At 37.3% G+C, this 14309-nt stretch overlaps 1 protein-coding gene across 1 annotated transcript in view; it reads right to left on the bottom strand.

Annotated features, from left to right (window-relative positions):
• The window catches only part of LOC128661188 (cytochrome c1, heme protein, mitochondrial), a 76682-nt gene extending 64756 nt beyond the window's left edge, over window positions 1-11926 (bottom strand). The window contains exon 1 of the mRNA XM_053715431.1: window positions 11775-11926. Within this exon, the coding sequence (XP_053571406.1) occupies window positions 11775-11861 (87 nt within the window). The 5' untranslated portion in view covers window positions 11862-11926. The remainder of the gene's footprint in view (window positions 1-11774) is intronic.
• Between the last annotated feature and the right edge of the window lie 2383 nt (window positions 11927-14309).

Here is a 14309-nt window from a genome sequence, read left to right as displayed (position 1 = left end):
ATTCAAAAAGTGTAAATATTAAAGACTGTGCACATTTTTTTAATGGAAGTAAATTGGAAAGTTGTTTAAAATTACATGCTATATCTGAATCATGAAAATTTAATTTAACCTGAGTGTCCCTTTAAGTAAAATGACATTTGTATTATCCAAGCGCTATAAAATCGCCAAATTCTCAATGTGCAAGAAATCTACAAATATAAGGTGGATACTGATATCTATGTGCATAACTGGTTATATATATACTACCTATTTATATACGTCTGAATTTTTTATATACTTCTCAATTTGTTTTTATTTTCATTTTTCGATATTACTATCAATTCAGTTGGATTCAATATAGACACTAGTCTGATAATCTTTAATCCCTTAGCTGTCTAGCGCACATACACATCTTGTTGTATTCTTTGTATCTGTTTTTGGGGAACAGATTAGTATATGTGCAGGGGTTTACATTCTTATCTTAACTATAAACAAACCATCCAGGACTCAATGCTGAGACAAGGCATCTCCTATATTCTTTTGCTAGTGTCCAACAGGATTGGTAAGGAGAGGAGTAATGGTACATAGGTCAGCTACATCATATTTTGCAGCACACTCCTGCATGGGAGCATAATAAAAAGGAGCAGCTACTCAAATGGGGGAAGTTAAAAACAAGTAGCATTTTTGACAGGCAATATGAAAGCTTCAGCGAATCTGTGGGACAATGTTTTACAGTCAGACTCTACAGACGCAATGGCAGCAGCATCCTGTACAGGAACTGGGCCTTTTGGTAAAATCGAAGAATAGATTAGGCAAATATACTAAATGCAGCAAGAGAACCTGCTCATGGCCATTAATTCATGAAGCTCAAGAGGAATCTTCTTCCAGCAGAATAATCACAAGCACCAAACATTCAAGTGGCTCAAGAACCAAGAAGGCAAAAATAATTTACAATCCTGAACTCAGACCCATTAATATGAGGCAAACAGCAAAAGAACTGCTGTACCATCCAGATGCTGTATGTTGGGTAGAAGATCTTGTGTGTAGCAACATCTGAATCACAGCAGCAGGAATCTCTAATCGCTGGAACCTTCATCACTCAGCAAATCTGGCCAACAGCTTCAAGGGACATAAAACCCCAAATTTCTTTAATGATTCAGATAAATCTTACAATTTTAAACAACTTTCGAACGTCTATTATCTAATTAGTTTCCTTCTCTTTGTATTCTTTGTTGAAAATCAAACCTATGTAGGCTTAGGAGAAAATGCACTACTGGGAGCTAGCTGCTGAATGGTGGCTTCACATGTATGACTTTTCATTGGCTTACCTGTGTTCAGCTAGCTCCCAGTACAACACTGTTACACCCTCAAAGGATAACAAGACGAAGTCAATGTGAAAGAAGTAAATTAAAAAGTTGTCCAAAATGGTATGTTCTAAATCATGAAAGAAAATCGTGGGTTTCAAGTTTGGGATACAGGACCCTGAAAACACTGGAATCAAAAGGTGGCTCGGCTGCCGGCTGTTTAACCACTTTACATTTTGTATTCAGATTTCCAATCCCGCATCGCAGACCGTAACTAGACCAGGCCTCTGAAATAAAGAATTTTGATACATTTCAAATGAGTCACTTAAAGGGACACGAAACCCAAATTTTTCTTTCTAATTTACTCCTATTATCTAATGTGCGTCATTCTCTAGATATACTTTGCTGAAAAGCATATCTAGATAGCCTCAGTAGCTGCTAATTGGTTGCTGCACATAGATGCCTTGTGTGATTGGTTCACACATGTGCATTGTTATTTCTTTAACAAAGGATATCTAAAGAATGAAGCAAATTAGAGAATAGACGTAAATTGGAATGTTGTCTGTATTCTCTACTTAAATCATGAAAAATAAATTTTGGGTTTAGTGTCCCTTTAAGGTGTTAGAGAAGTGGTTGAATTCTGTCCATTTCCATATTTAGGGAGAGGGATCTCACCTGTGTTAGATAAGACCAAGAAAGCTGAATGTAAGATTTTCAACCGTGCATTCATATTTTAGTACAAAATACCTGCGTCTGCAGCAACTTGTGAATGCAGCTAGTTTCTAGTCTCTGTTGAAGCGCATGCAACACATGCGCGAAACATGTCAGAATGTTGGGAAGGTACCTGTAACCTGCATCCCTACCACAGAATAAATTGTTGATTTGTAAAGAGGACCTGGCTTCTCTTTTCTTCGTGTATGAAGTTTCTGATAAGGCGGTAGGTCATGCAACTGTGGATAGACTGCATTTCAAATCTACTAATATGCTGTTATTTTAGCCTTGCTATGAAATATTTACACCATATAACAACTAGTTACGAGTGGGTTTTATATTTAAAATCTAACATGAATAGCTACATACTTTAATGTATCAGACATCTAATTTGGGGTTCATGAATTAAGAGGTGGTTGTGATGTTACCCATCCCCGATATCCCCTATTAGTCTTTTGACCTGTCTGTCCGCATATTTGTTCAAAAAAGTGTTATAACTTTTTAATACTATTTTGAATTAATTTAGTGTTCAATTCAACACTTGTCTTAAATGCCATAAATCCCCTAATCCTTTACTTATAATTACAGTGATTTAATTCACACCTATGAATTTGGGCTGTTGGTATAGAGCATAGGTAGAAATGGCGGGCTACCTATCCTCTACAATAGACTGATAAATGTAAAAACAGGAAGCTTAAAGGGTATTTACTCTTAAAGGGACAGTCTACACCAGAATTTGTATTTTAAAAGATAGATAATCCCTTTATTACCCATTCCCCAGTTTTGCATAACCAACAGTTATAATAATATACTTTTAACCTCTGTGATTATCTTGTATCTAAGCCTCTGCAAACTGCCCCTTTTTTCAGTTCTTTTGACAGACTTGCAGTCTAGCCAATCAGTGCCTGCTCCCAGATAACTTCTCGTGCACAAGCACAGTGTTATCTATATGAAATACGTCAACTAACACCCTCTAGTGGTGAAAAATTGTTAAAATGCAATCTGAAAGAGGTGGGCTTCAAGGTCTAAGAAATTAGCATATTAACCTCCTAGGTTAAGCTTTCAACTAAGAATACCAAGAGAACAAAGCCAAATTGGTGATAAAAGTAAATTGGAAAATTGTTTAAAATGACATGCTCTATCTTAATCATGAAAGTTTATTTTGGCCTAGACTGTCCCTTTAATATGGGGAATGTCTGTCCACAAGCCACAAACATTGAGGAAGCTTTTAAGAGCATTGCTAAAATAATGAAGAAAGTCAAATCTTTTTGGGATGTTTTTAGCCTAGAAAGCTATGTTAAAAATAAATTCTCACGCAATGCTCCTTATATTAAATGAAACTCACATTAGAATACGAGAGGAAACAGTATGAACAACTAAGTTAATAGATGACTAAAATTCCAACAAATAAATTTACCAATTAATAAAGGATATGAGAAGCGCTCTAACCATAGGCTGAAGACACTAGGATTATTCAACATTAATATGTATAAATTATATTTTGAGAGGGGAGAAATATCTATAAGTGGATCAGAATATAATATAGATAAATTGATAAAGTACTATAAATATTATAGCCAATATATCATATCTCTTAGGTATAAAAGTATTAGTTGCATGCCTTTCCTTTTGTATAACTCATTATTGCACCTACAACTGTAATGTACCCCAATACTGTACTTGTTTGTTTGTGTTTGTAATGCACCCTTGTAATCTTTTACTATTACTTGTATAGCGCTGCGTAATCTGTTGGCGTATTATTATTATTACTATTACTATTTCTAAAACATAAATGGAAAACAACCAGAATAGATTATGCCAACAGTCCACTACTTAATTGTAGCGGATACATGTCACAAAAAACACTAGGAAATACTAATAAAAACTATTTTATTCTAAACTCAATTTCAATCTATAAAAACAATGTGTAAAAAATGTAGGTAATATCCAACAAATTACATATAGTAAAGAGTGCGCGCTCTGCAATATCAGATATAAAAACAAAAACCTTTTAGATCGGTTCTAGTGAATGACCGTCTACGTGTGGGTATATCCCTGATAGTCACGTGTTCTCTACTGGCCAGTAGTATCCTTAGATTCCCGTTGTATACAATTCAAACTTAGCAACGGTTATTATATTAGTTGAATTCTACTTATAGCAAACTTATTTGTATCCAGTATGTGTAACAAATTGTAGCAGATGTAATATATCAGTTTAATGTTCCCAATAGGTCTGAAAACTCTATACTTTGTGTATAATTTGTTAGTCCAAATATAATACTGGTAACAGAAAGTCCTTATTTTCCACAACCAAGTGCTATTGCAGACAATGACTTCTCAAAAAGTGCCTTATTCTTTCATCCACCACTTATTCACGCCCCTATATGGCCAAATAGATCTTTTATTACCTTGCCTTCCGATGGCACGCTTGATGATTCTGGCGTGTCTCCAGGTTGTCAGATCTTTCTTACGGCCAAATGGGTTAACACGGATTCCATAGTGGTTATTTCAGGCTGTGGTCTGCACCTTGTTTCAAGTTATACACTTATACACCTTAGTTGTCAACTGAGATGTTCCTTGCAACAATATTGTTAAACATGTCAAGTTTGCAATCAGTACTTTGTTCTTAACTCATAGTTCAACAAAACAAATCTACGCGTTTCAGCTCTTGTTGAGTCTTTTTCAAGATGCCTTCTATGAGTATAATGGACACATACTCAGATTTGTTTTGGTGAACTATGAGTTAAGAACAAAGTACTGATTGCAAACTTGACATGTTTAACAATATTGTTGCAAGGAACATCTCAGTTGACAACTATCCCTGAAAGGTGTATAAGTGTATAACTTGAAACAAGGTGCAGACCACAGCCTGAAATAACCACTATGGAATCCGTGTTAACCCATTTGGCCGTAAGAAAGATCCGACAACCTGGAGACACGCCAGAATCAAGCGTGCCATCGGAAGGCAAGGTAATAAATGATCTATTTGGCCATATAGGGGCATGAATAAGTGGTGGATGAAAGAATAAGGCACTTTTTTGAGAAGTCATTGTCTGCAATAGCACTTGGTTATGGAAAATAAGGATTTTCTGTTACCAGTATTATATTTGGACTAACAAATTATACACAAAGTATCGAGTTTTCAGACCTATTAGGAACATTAAACTGATATATTACATCTGCTACAATTTGTTACACATACTGGATACAAATAAGTTTGCTATAAGAAGAATTCAACTAATATAATAGATAACCGTTGCTAAGTTTGAATTGTATACAACGGGAATCTAAGGATACTACTGGCCAGTAGAGAACACGTGACTATCAGGGACATACCCACACGTAGACGGTCATTCACTAGAATCGATCTAAAAGGTTTTTGTTTTTATATCCGATATTGCAGAGCGCACACTCTTTACTATATGTAATCTGTTGAACAATATTACCTACATTTTTACTGTTTTTATTGATTGAAATTGAGTTTAGAATAAAATAGTTTTTATTAGTATTTTCTAGTGTTTTTTGTGACATATGTATCCGCTACAATTAAGTAGTGGACTGTTGGCATAATCTATGCTGGTTGTTTTCCATTTATGTTTTAGAACTAATACTTTTATACCTAACAGATATATGATATATTGGCTATAATATTTATAGTACTTTATCAATTTATCTATATATATTCTGATCCACTTAGATATATTTCGAGAGGGGAGAAATAATTTATACATATTAATATTGAATAATCCTAGTGTCTTCAGCCTATGGTTAGAGCGCTTCTCATATCCTTTATTAATTCTTACATACTATTTACTGTAACACAGATACAGTTTTGAGAAGTTTGACACGAATTTCCTATTGTGTGTATATTTTTCTGTATATTAAATAAATTTACCACACACAAAGACTTTGAAACTCTTGATCAAAAACTTAAGTTCCATATTGACAAGTTGAAAGAAGAACTGAGGCAAAAAAATAGAAAATTGCAAAGAGACTGGTCTGACCACCAAAGGCGCAATATATATACAAAGTAGGGTTGCACCGATACCGATACTAGTATCGGTATCGATACCAAGTATTTGCATCAGTACTTGTACTCGTAAATGCACCGATACTTAAACCGATACCTCCACTTCCTACCCATATGCTATTTTGTGACGTTTTTTCAAACTGCATGTTCTCATTTCATTTTAAGCTGGAGTGGAGACTAAACTAAAAATTATTAACTATTGTTCTGCCAATACAAATTGCTGTTATTTGTATTATTGTAGGAGAGATCACTGTACCTTGTTCAGACAAACCCCTGAAGTACTGGGCAGTTGAGAAACAGATTTCCAGCACTGGGTAAAATGGTCCAAAAATATCTTTCTGCCCCATGCAGTAGTGTGGAAAGTGAAAGACTGTTCAACTTAGGAGTCGAACCTCCTTACTGATAGCAAAAACAGACTAATAGCTGAACATGCAGAGATGCTTCGGTTCTGATCCTTAAAAAGAACTTGCCACTAACTTTTGAAAAATTATTCTTATTGCTTGATTGCGTTTTTTACTGCTAGTTCTCATCTTGCACAATTATGTTCAAAACATACTATACTCTGAGGAACATCCATACCCTTAGATTATATAATTGCAGGAAGAGTACTCCGTTGGACAAATTAAGTTAATTCCAATGAACACTCATCCTGCAATTATAGGACTAGATTTAGATTAAATTTGACTGGTAAGCTTTACCAATGCTCTGTTCACATTTCCAATTCCATAGACTTTAATGGAGGAGGACATGTAATGAGATAATTGGTAAAGCTTGCCAGTCAAATGTAATCTAGCCCATAGTGTTGTTCCCCATGATTAAACAGTGCACTGTTCTATTTTTTTACTGTATTGCACTTTTGGTTGGTTGTAATTTTATATTTGTTATTAATATATTTTATTGTAATATTTTTAATTTATAAACATGTTCTGTGAACTTTGTGACAAATAAAACGGTTTTATTATTTCATGTCTCTTGAGTTACAGTCCTTCATAATTATAAAGAAGGAATCTTAAATAGTTAGTCTGTATTGTGCTTGGTAAACTGTCACATGACACTAAAAAAAAGTATTGGTAATTGGTATCGGCGAGTATTTGAAAACAAGTATCGGTACTTGTACTCAGTCTTAAAAAAAAATGGTATCAGTGCAACCCTAATACAAAGTAAATTATAAACGTAGAAACTTTAGATATACACAGGACCCCAAGGGTCTGAACCTTCAGACAAGGAACACGTGCAGCAAACACCATCAGTAAATACAATTACTGCGTCCACAGAAGCCTCAATTCCGAGGATTTTTTTTAGATAGAGTTAAATGTCTAGCTGAATTATTGACGTAGAGAGTTTATATTCCACAATTCTATACAATTCTACCAGAAAAGTGGACAATCTTTGAAGTAGTAGTGTGAAAGAAAGAAAATAGCAAAAAACACACATTCAAACATATTTAAATGTTGTGTAAAATATATATATATATATATATATATATATATATATATACACGTTGATTGCAGTAGCCATGTTAGTCCAGAGATTTAGATATCAAAATAACAAGAAGTATTGCATTGAGCAATACTCATGATTTTTACGACACCTCCTCCTCTCCCTGCACTTTCTGTCTCCTTAGCTATTCTGTGTTTTAAGATATAATCTGTAAATTCCATTGAATTGGTCAGTATTGCTTCAGACTTGATAAAGGAAGGAACTCTTCCGAAAGCTTGTCAACTTATAAATGTATAGTTAGTCCAATAAAAAAGTATCATTGCTCAATGCAATACTCTTGTTATTTTGATAGATATATATATACACACATACATACATACATAATGTAGCCGGTGGCCTAGCACTCCTTCCACACGTGTGTTGCCTGTGCCTGGGTGCAATCCTCAGTTTAGAATGTAGAGTAGCTCTGTAGATGGAGGGCACTCACAGGACTTTATATAATCTAATCTTTATTCATAATATCAGTTTCACATTTTAAAGAATGTCGACGTTTCGGCCTATCCAGAGGCCTTCAAGACAACGCAATCTAAAAAGCATTGGAAGTTCGTTAAACAGTGCTGCACGCACTATTGCAGGTAAGATAGGTTATGGATAGTACTGCGGCTCTTGATTATATGGCATGAACCCTGATTGGCACGTAGTCGCCATTATGGAGGTTGGTTTAAGCTGTGATACTAGTTTGTAGAAATTAAAGGGACACTGAACCCAAATGTCTTCTTTCAGGATTCATATAGAGCATGACATTTTAAGCAACTTTCTAATTTACTCCTATTATCAATTGTTCTTTGTTCTCTTGCTATCTTTATTTTAAAAGCAGGAATGTTAATCTTAGCAGCCAGCCCACTTTAGGTTCAGCACCATGGATAGCGCTTGCTTATTGGAGGATAACATTTACCCACCAATAAGCAAGCATAACCCAGGTTCTCAACCAAAAATGGGCCGGCTCCTATGCATCACATTCCTGCTTTATAGCAAGAGAACAAAGAAAATATGATAATAGGAGTAAATTAGAAAATTGCTTAAAATTGCATGCTGCATCTGAATCACGAAAGAAAAAAAATTGGGTTTAGTGTCCCTTTAACTGTTTGGTGAGTAGAGCATATGGAGTTTTAAATTACCATTATCAGGATTGTCGCATTTTCTTTATATGAAAGGCTATAAATGTGATTAGTGTGTTGCCGGGTTTTAAGTGCCTAATTTGACTATGCGGTTCCCCTCTGATATATACGTATATTAGGTCTCTGACCTCCTTGCTCATCGCTTCTGTTCTTTAATTATGTGCACATGTATAATGTTGAGGTCACTGGTGTCACTTCATCTTGGTTACCTTTAATGATAGGTTATATGAATGGCCGGTACAATTGCATGGTTGCATATATTACCTAGGTTAACTATTATGAGGGTTCTTAGCTGTCCCGATTGGCAGATTGTTGCTGGCTCTCTCTTATGTTTGACATATCTTGGTCTCCTTTGATTATTTTGCTGATGGTAGCATTGATAAAATTACCTGAATATTCAGGCTATGCCCATTTGGTGTCTGGGCCATTGTGTCTCATTTTTTTAACTCTCTTTTTCTTGCTTTTGCTAATTTCTCTATTTGTTTTATTTTTGCCCTGGCTTTTAATTATGTGAGTCCTTATATTGGGCTCTGTCCATAATCAAATTTTTTGGTGGTGGTAGGTAGCAATTTTTCTCTGGTGGAGGGTTGTCACTGGTGTACATTTGTATTTAGTTTTTTGCGATTGTGATTTTATGTTTATGCTTTTTAGATTATGAGTTGTCTTGAAGAAGGCCTCTGGATAGGCCGAAACATCGACATTCTTTAAAATGTGAAACTGATATTATGAATAAAGATTACAGATTATATATATATTTTTGTAATCTCCCTTGGTTCTTGCACCCATTCCGGACTGGGGTTAACTGCCTGTGGCTCTGGTGACATAACAGCTTTTTTGGAGTGCTATTTAGCACCCAGGGCTGGATGTTACTGAGTCACAGGATGTGTACCTGATCCGGTCTTGGAGTGCAGTTCTCTTCCATGTTATATATATATATATATATATATATATATATATATATATATATATATATATATATATATATATATATTTTCACACCTATAACATGTCTGCCTCATGTATGCTGACTACACATCTGGAGACAACATTCACAAACCCCACAAAAACCTCAAGGATACATATGTTCAACCAATACATTCTCTTTAATCACACATGCAAAAGTATCACCAGATACTTGAGATATGGCATACAGCATGGTTACAAGCAGAATAAAATTATAGAACATGCAGGCTACCAAAAGGAGTCAATGACAACTGTATATCCCTCATATACATGAGTATACAACCAGTAAATATGCACATATAATAAAAGAGTGCATACAATATGCATACAATCTAAAAAAATAAACAGGATGCCCAAGTGTCAATGTCAAGCACCTTCTTCTGACATGTTTAATAAGTGAGCATGTTGATAACTAAATTACCCCTACCCAGCATTACCGATGTCTTTGGGGTCACACTTGACTAAGATCTTTCTTTCACTCCTCACATTTAGAGTTTGGCCAATTCCTGCAGCTTCCACCTTAAAACCATCTCTAAAGTTAGACATTTCCTTACTCAAGATACAACTAAGATTTTAAACCACTCATCCTTTCCCTCCTTGACTACTGCAACTCCATAGTCTCCCTAGCTGCCGTCTAGCTCCTTTACAATCCATAAATGAATGCCTCTACCAGGCTCATCTTCCTTACACATCGCTGTTCGTCTGCAGCACCTCTCTGCCAATCCCTTCACTGGCTTCCTCTTGCCTCCAGGATTAAACACAAAATTCTGACTGACATACAAGGCCTTGTCTCCAGATACTCTCCATCCCGTCCCCTTCACTCTGCTCACAACCTCCTTTCGTTACCACCTCATACTCCAGTCTAGAGGACGTCTCCAGACTGGCCCTTATCTTGATGAACTTTTCTGCCTTGCTCCACAAGACTCACCTAGTTTTGAAAGCTTCAACAGCTCCCTAAAGACTCTACTGTTGAGGGATGCATACAACCTACACTAACTTTTCCTAACCTCAGTTCCTCCCCTCCTTTGTTATCCCTTTGAAGTCCCTTAGCATGTAAGCCTATGACCACAGCTGTTTGTAGATCATCTTCATGAGAGCCGACTACAACAGTGTAACTCTTGAAAGGGCCCTCTACCCACTTCATTACTATACATGTTACCTTGCATAAGTTTATAGCGATGCGGAATCTGTTAGCGCTCTACAAATAATAAATCAATTTGCACAAAAAGATATTTATACCCTATGGGGTCGATTTATCAAAGGCTTCACAAGCCTTTTCGACCCCCTACGACTGCAGGTTCTCACAAGAGATCCTGCAGTCCGTATTTAACAAGCAGCGGTCATCAGACAACCGTTTTCCTAACCTTTCACCACCTCTAAGGTGGCGAATTTCAAACTCCCCGGTCTCGTCCAACCAGGGAGATTGACAGCTCATGCCCGCACGTGATTGGCTATGCGCGGGCAAGATGGCACGCAAGCGCAAAATATCACTATAGTGCAATGCTAAATTACGCCAGCAGAATGCAGCCAGCCAGAAGCTAACTGCTGCAGACAGGGGCGCATATATGTGCCGCAGCTTGATAAATCGACCCCATGTATACACACCATTTCCTCACACAGGCAGATTGCTATAGCACTCATGACTACCAGAACACAGATATGTCATATATAAGTGTAAAGCATTAAACAGCATATTCCTCACATCACACATGGATTGGAGGCTATAAGCAGTATCAGACAATTACATAGACAAGTTATAGGTGAGCATACGTGCGTATGAGCTGATTATATATATATATATATATATATATATATATATATATATATATAGGGGGGGGGCAGACCTTAGATATACGCCTCTAAACACACAAGCAACTATAACAAGTTACTGACACTCTCATGGCTCCCTGACATGAAGGCCAGCATTACCACACATGCCATATACACAGAATGGCACTGGGCACACCACAGCGGCAGATGCTCCCCACTATACTGCACTCCCCCCAGGCTGTAGTACCAATGCCACCCTTGTAAGCCCCGCGCCTATTGAGGCACTTTTGACCGGTCTCCTCTAACCGTGACCTTCATGTCACCCTTGTACCAAGCGGAGCAGCTCCCCATCCGGTGCTTGAGCCTCACTCATACATCACTCTCCACCAGACCTCTCACCTGAGGTGCAACAGGCCAGGCCACCCGGGGTCCAAGCAATAGCCCTCCCTGCAGCGACCTCCGAAGCACCAAACACGCCGCCGCCATCTTGTCACGCTAGACAGTGGAAACGCCGCGCGCACAGCTCCTCCTACAGTCAAAGCCGGTTGCTCACTTCCGGAAACGTCAGCGGCCATCTTGCTATTCTAGATCATGGAGAGCAGTGTGATTGGCTTCGCCATCTTGGTACACCCAATCAGTATTTGATAAAGCTGCCATTGTGGTGCGCTTCCTTTAACCCATTGTCCGACACAGACGTTTGAAAGGTCATCTTATCTTCTTGCCGCATCTAGCAAGCTAATAGATATTGTGTACGTGTAGCTCTTAATATTTACGTGTGACATAATCTAGTGTCTTTAAAAGGGTTTAGCTATAATTGAACCGATACAGAAAATAACGGCGGGTGTACCAACATGGCAGCGTCAAGCTTGACATTGACCGTGTATTTCTACTGCGCATCACAAAGTACCACAGGGTCACCAGTAGGATATGTAACAGCTTGTCATTTTTTATTGTTTTAAATAATATTTTTATTGAGGTCATAAAAGAAACTACATGACATTTCTCAAAGTAGTAACATAATCATGCCATAATATATATATATGTCCATCGACATAGAGTACAAACATATAAGCATACATTATCACTAACAAAATCTATTAACTCAGGATGTCATTGCACTCTTGTCCTGTTTTCAGACATCCCAACTCTCCCTGAAGTTCAGGGAGTCTCCCTGATTCTAATAGTGCCTCCCTGATGCCAGCAAATGTAATGCAATCTCCCTGAAATTCCAAGTACCCTGATCCAATGTGGCCCAAATCCGGAAAAGTGTTTCTTTAAGGAATGGCTTTAGTTGCTGGGACGGTATAGAACCTTCAAAGCATCAGTAACCAAAAAGCCCCCACTGATTTTAATAAAATAAAACACAAATACTACCTTATTTACTGCACGTAATTAAACTTCGTATTCTAAAATATTTAAAGGGACAGTAAACCTTAAAAATAATGTTATATAATTCTGCACATAGTGCAGAATTATATAACATTATTTAAGTGCTATAGTTCTAAACGGCTTTTTTCTCTTCAAATAAGTAAAAATTACGTCGCTTTTACAGACCCGCTCTCTGCTGAGCGGGTCTGTAATATTCAGTCAGCGCATCGGGCCAGCTGTATAGTCACAGCCCGGCCCGATCGCGCCATAAGACTAAGTGCAGCTCGCTCACAGGAGCGAGCTGCACTTAGTCTTATGGCGCGATCGGGCCGGGCTGTGACTATACAGCTGGCCCGATGCGCTGACTGAATATTACAGACCCGCTCAGCAGAGAGCAGAGAGGGGGTCTGTAAAAGCGCCATAATTTTTACTTATTTGAAGAGAAAAAAGCCGTTTAGAACTATAGCAGTTAAATAATGTTATATAATTCTGCACTATGTGCAGAATTATATAACATTATTTTTAAGGTTTACTGTCCCTTTAAGCATTCAACAAGCGTACGATCACTGGAAAATAGGTTTGTTGTATGTGGTTATGCAATAAAGCTACTTTTTTAAATGTGACTTTAGTGGGAAGCTACTTTAATGATAAATCTCTATAAAATTTAGGGTTTCAAGGTATCCCATATATAACGGGGGAGGGGGGGGGGTGGCGGCGCAGTAGCAGGTGAAGCCATCTCCCTGAAATGAGTTTTTGCAGGTTGGGATGTCTGTGTTCTAAAAACATAATTCATTTTTTTCTCTCTCTATCTCTCTCTCTCTTCTCTTCTCTCTCTCTCTTCTCTCTCCTCTCTCTCTCCCTCTCTCTCTCCCTCTCTCTCCATATAACCTCCACTCTGATAGCTTCTCATGGACCTTCACATGGATTAATACTGTCATCCAGTGTAGGAAATTATATACTGTATATTGTGTGTGTGTGTGTATATATATATATATTAACATAATATCAAGGCATTTCACTTTGGAGCCTCAATTCAAGTAAGGTGTATATATAACAGTAACAGATCAATTACATAGGCTCTAGAATATAAATATGTAGAAAACATCAAATATTATGTATAACTACAGAGAATTATATTTGAATATAAAATATAATTTTTACCCATGGTACCAAGACAATGGAGCAAGATACAAAATAATATTTGGCTTGTAGCTCAATGTATTTACAGAGCAGACAACCAAGTATTGACTAGGAGCTCTATTTAAAGTTAATGTAAAGTTGAATGAATGAATGAGTGCCCGGTTTTTAAAAAATACTATTAAACAGGGGCGCTTTAATTCATTAAACTTTACATTGCAGCGTTGTTTTTAAATAGTTACCTTTTTTGTTAGGAAACCCAGACCGGCAAACCGCTGCCCACAACTCCTCTGTACTTACCTCAGCAATGACAAAATCGGCTTCCTCCAATGGTGGCGTGCACCCCGGAGCGCCCATCTCATGAGACCACGCAACGGTTGGAGGAAGCCGGTTTTGTCATTGCTGTGGTAAATACAGAGGAGCTGCGGG

This window comes from Bombina bombina, chromosome 5 (genome assembly GCF_027579735.1).
Source record: "Bombina bombina isolate aBomBom1 chromosome 5, aBomBom1.pri, whole genome shotgun sequence".
Classification (NCBI taxonomy): Eukaryota; Metazoa; Chordata; class Amphibia; order Anura; family Bombinatoridae; genus Bombina; species Bombina bombina.
The sequence above is the reverse complement of the archived record's forward strand: the minus strand, read 5'-3'. Positions and strand labels throughout refer to the sequence as shown.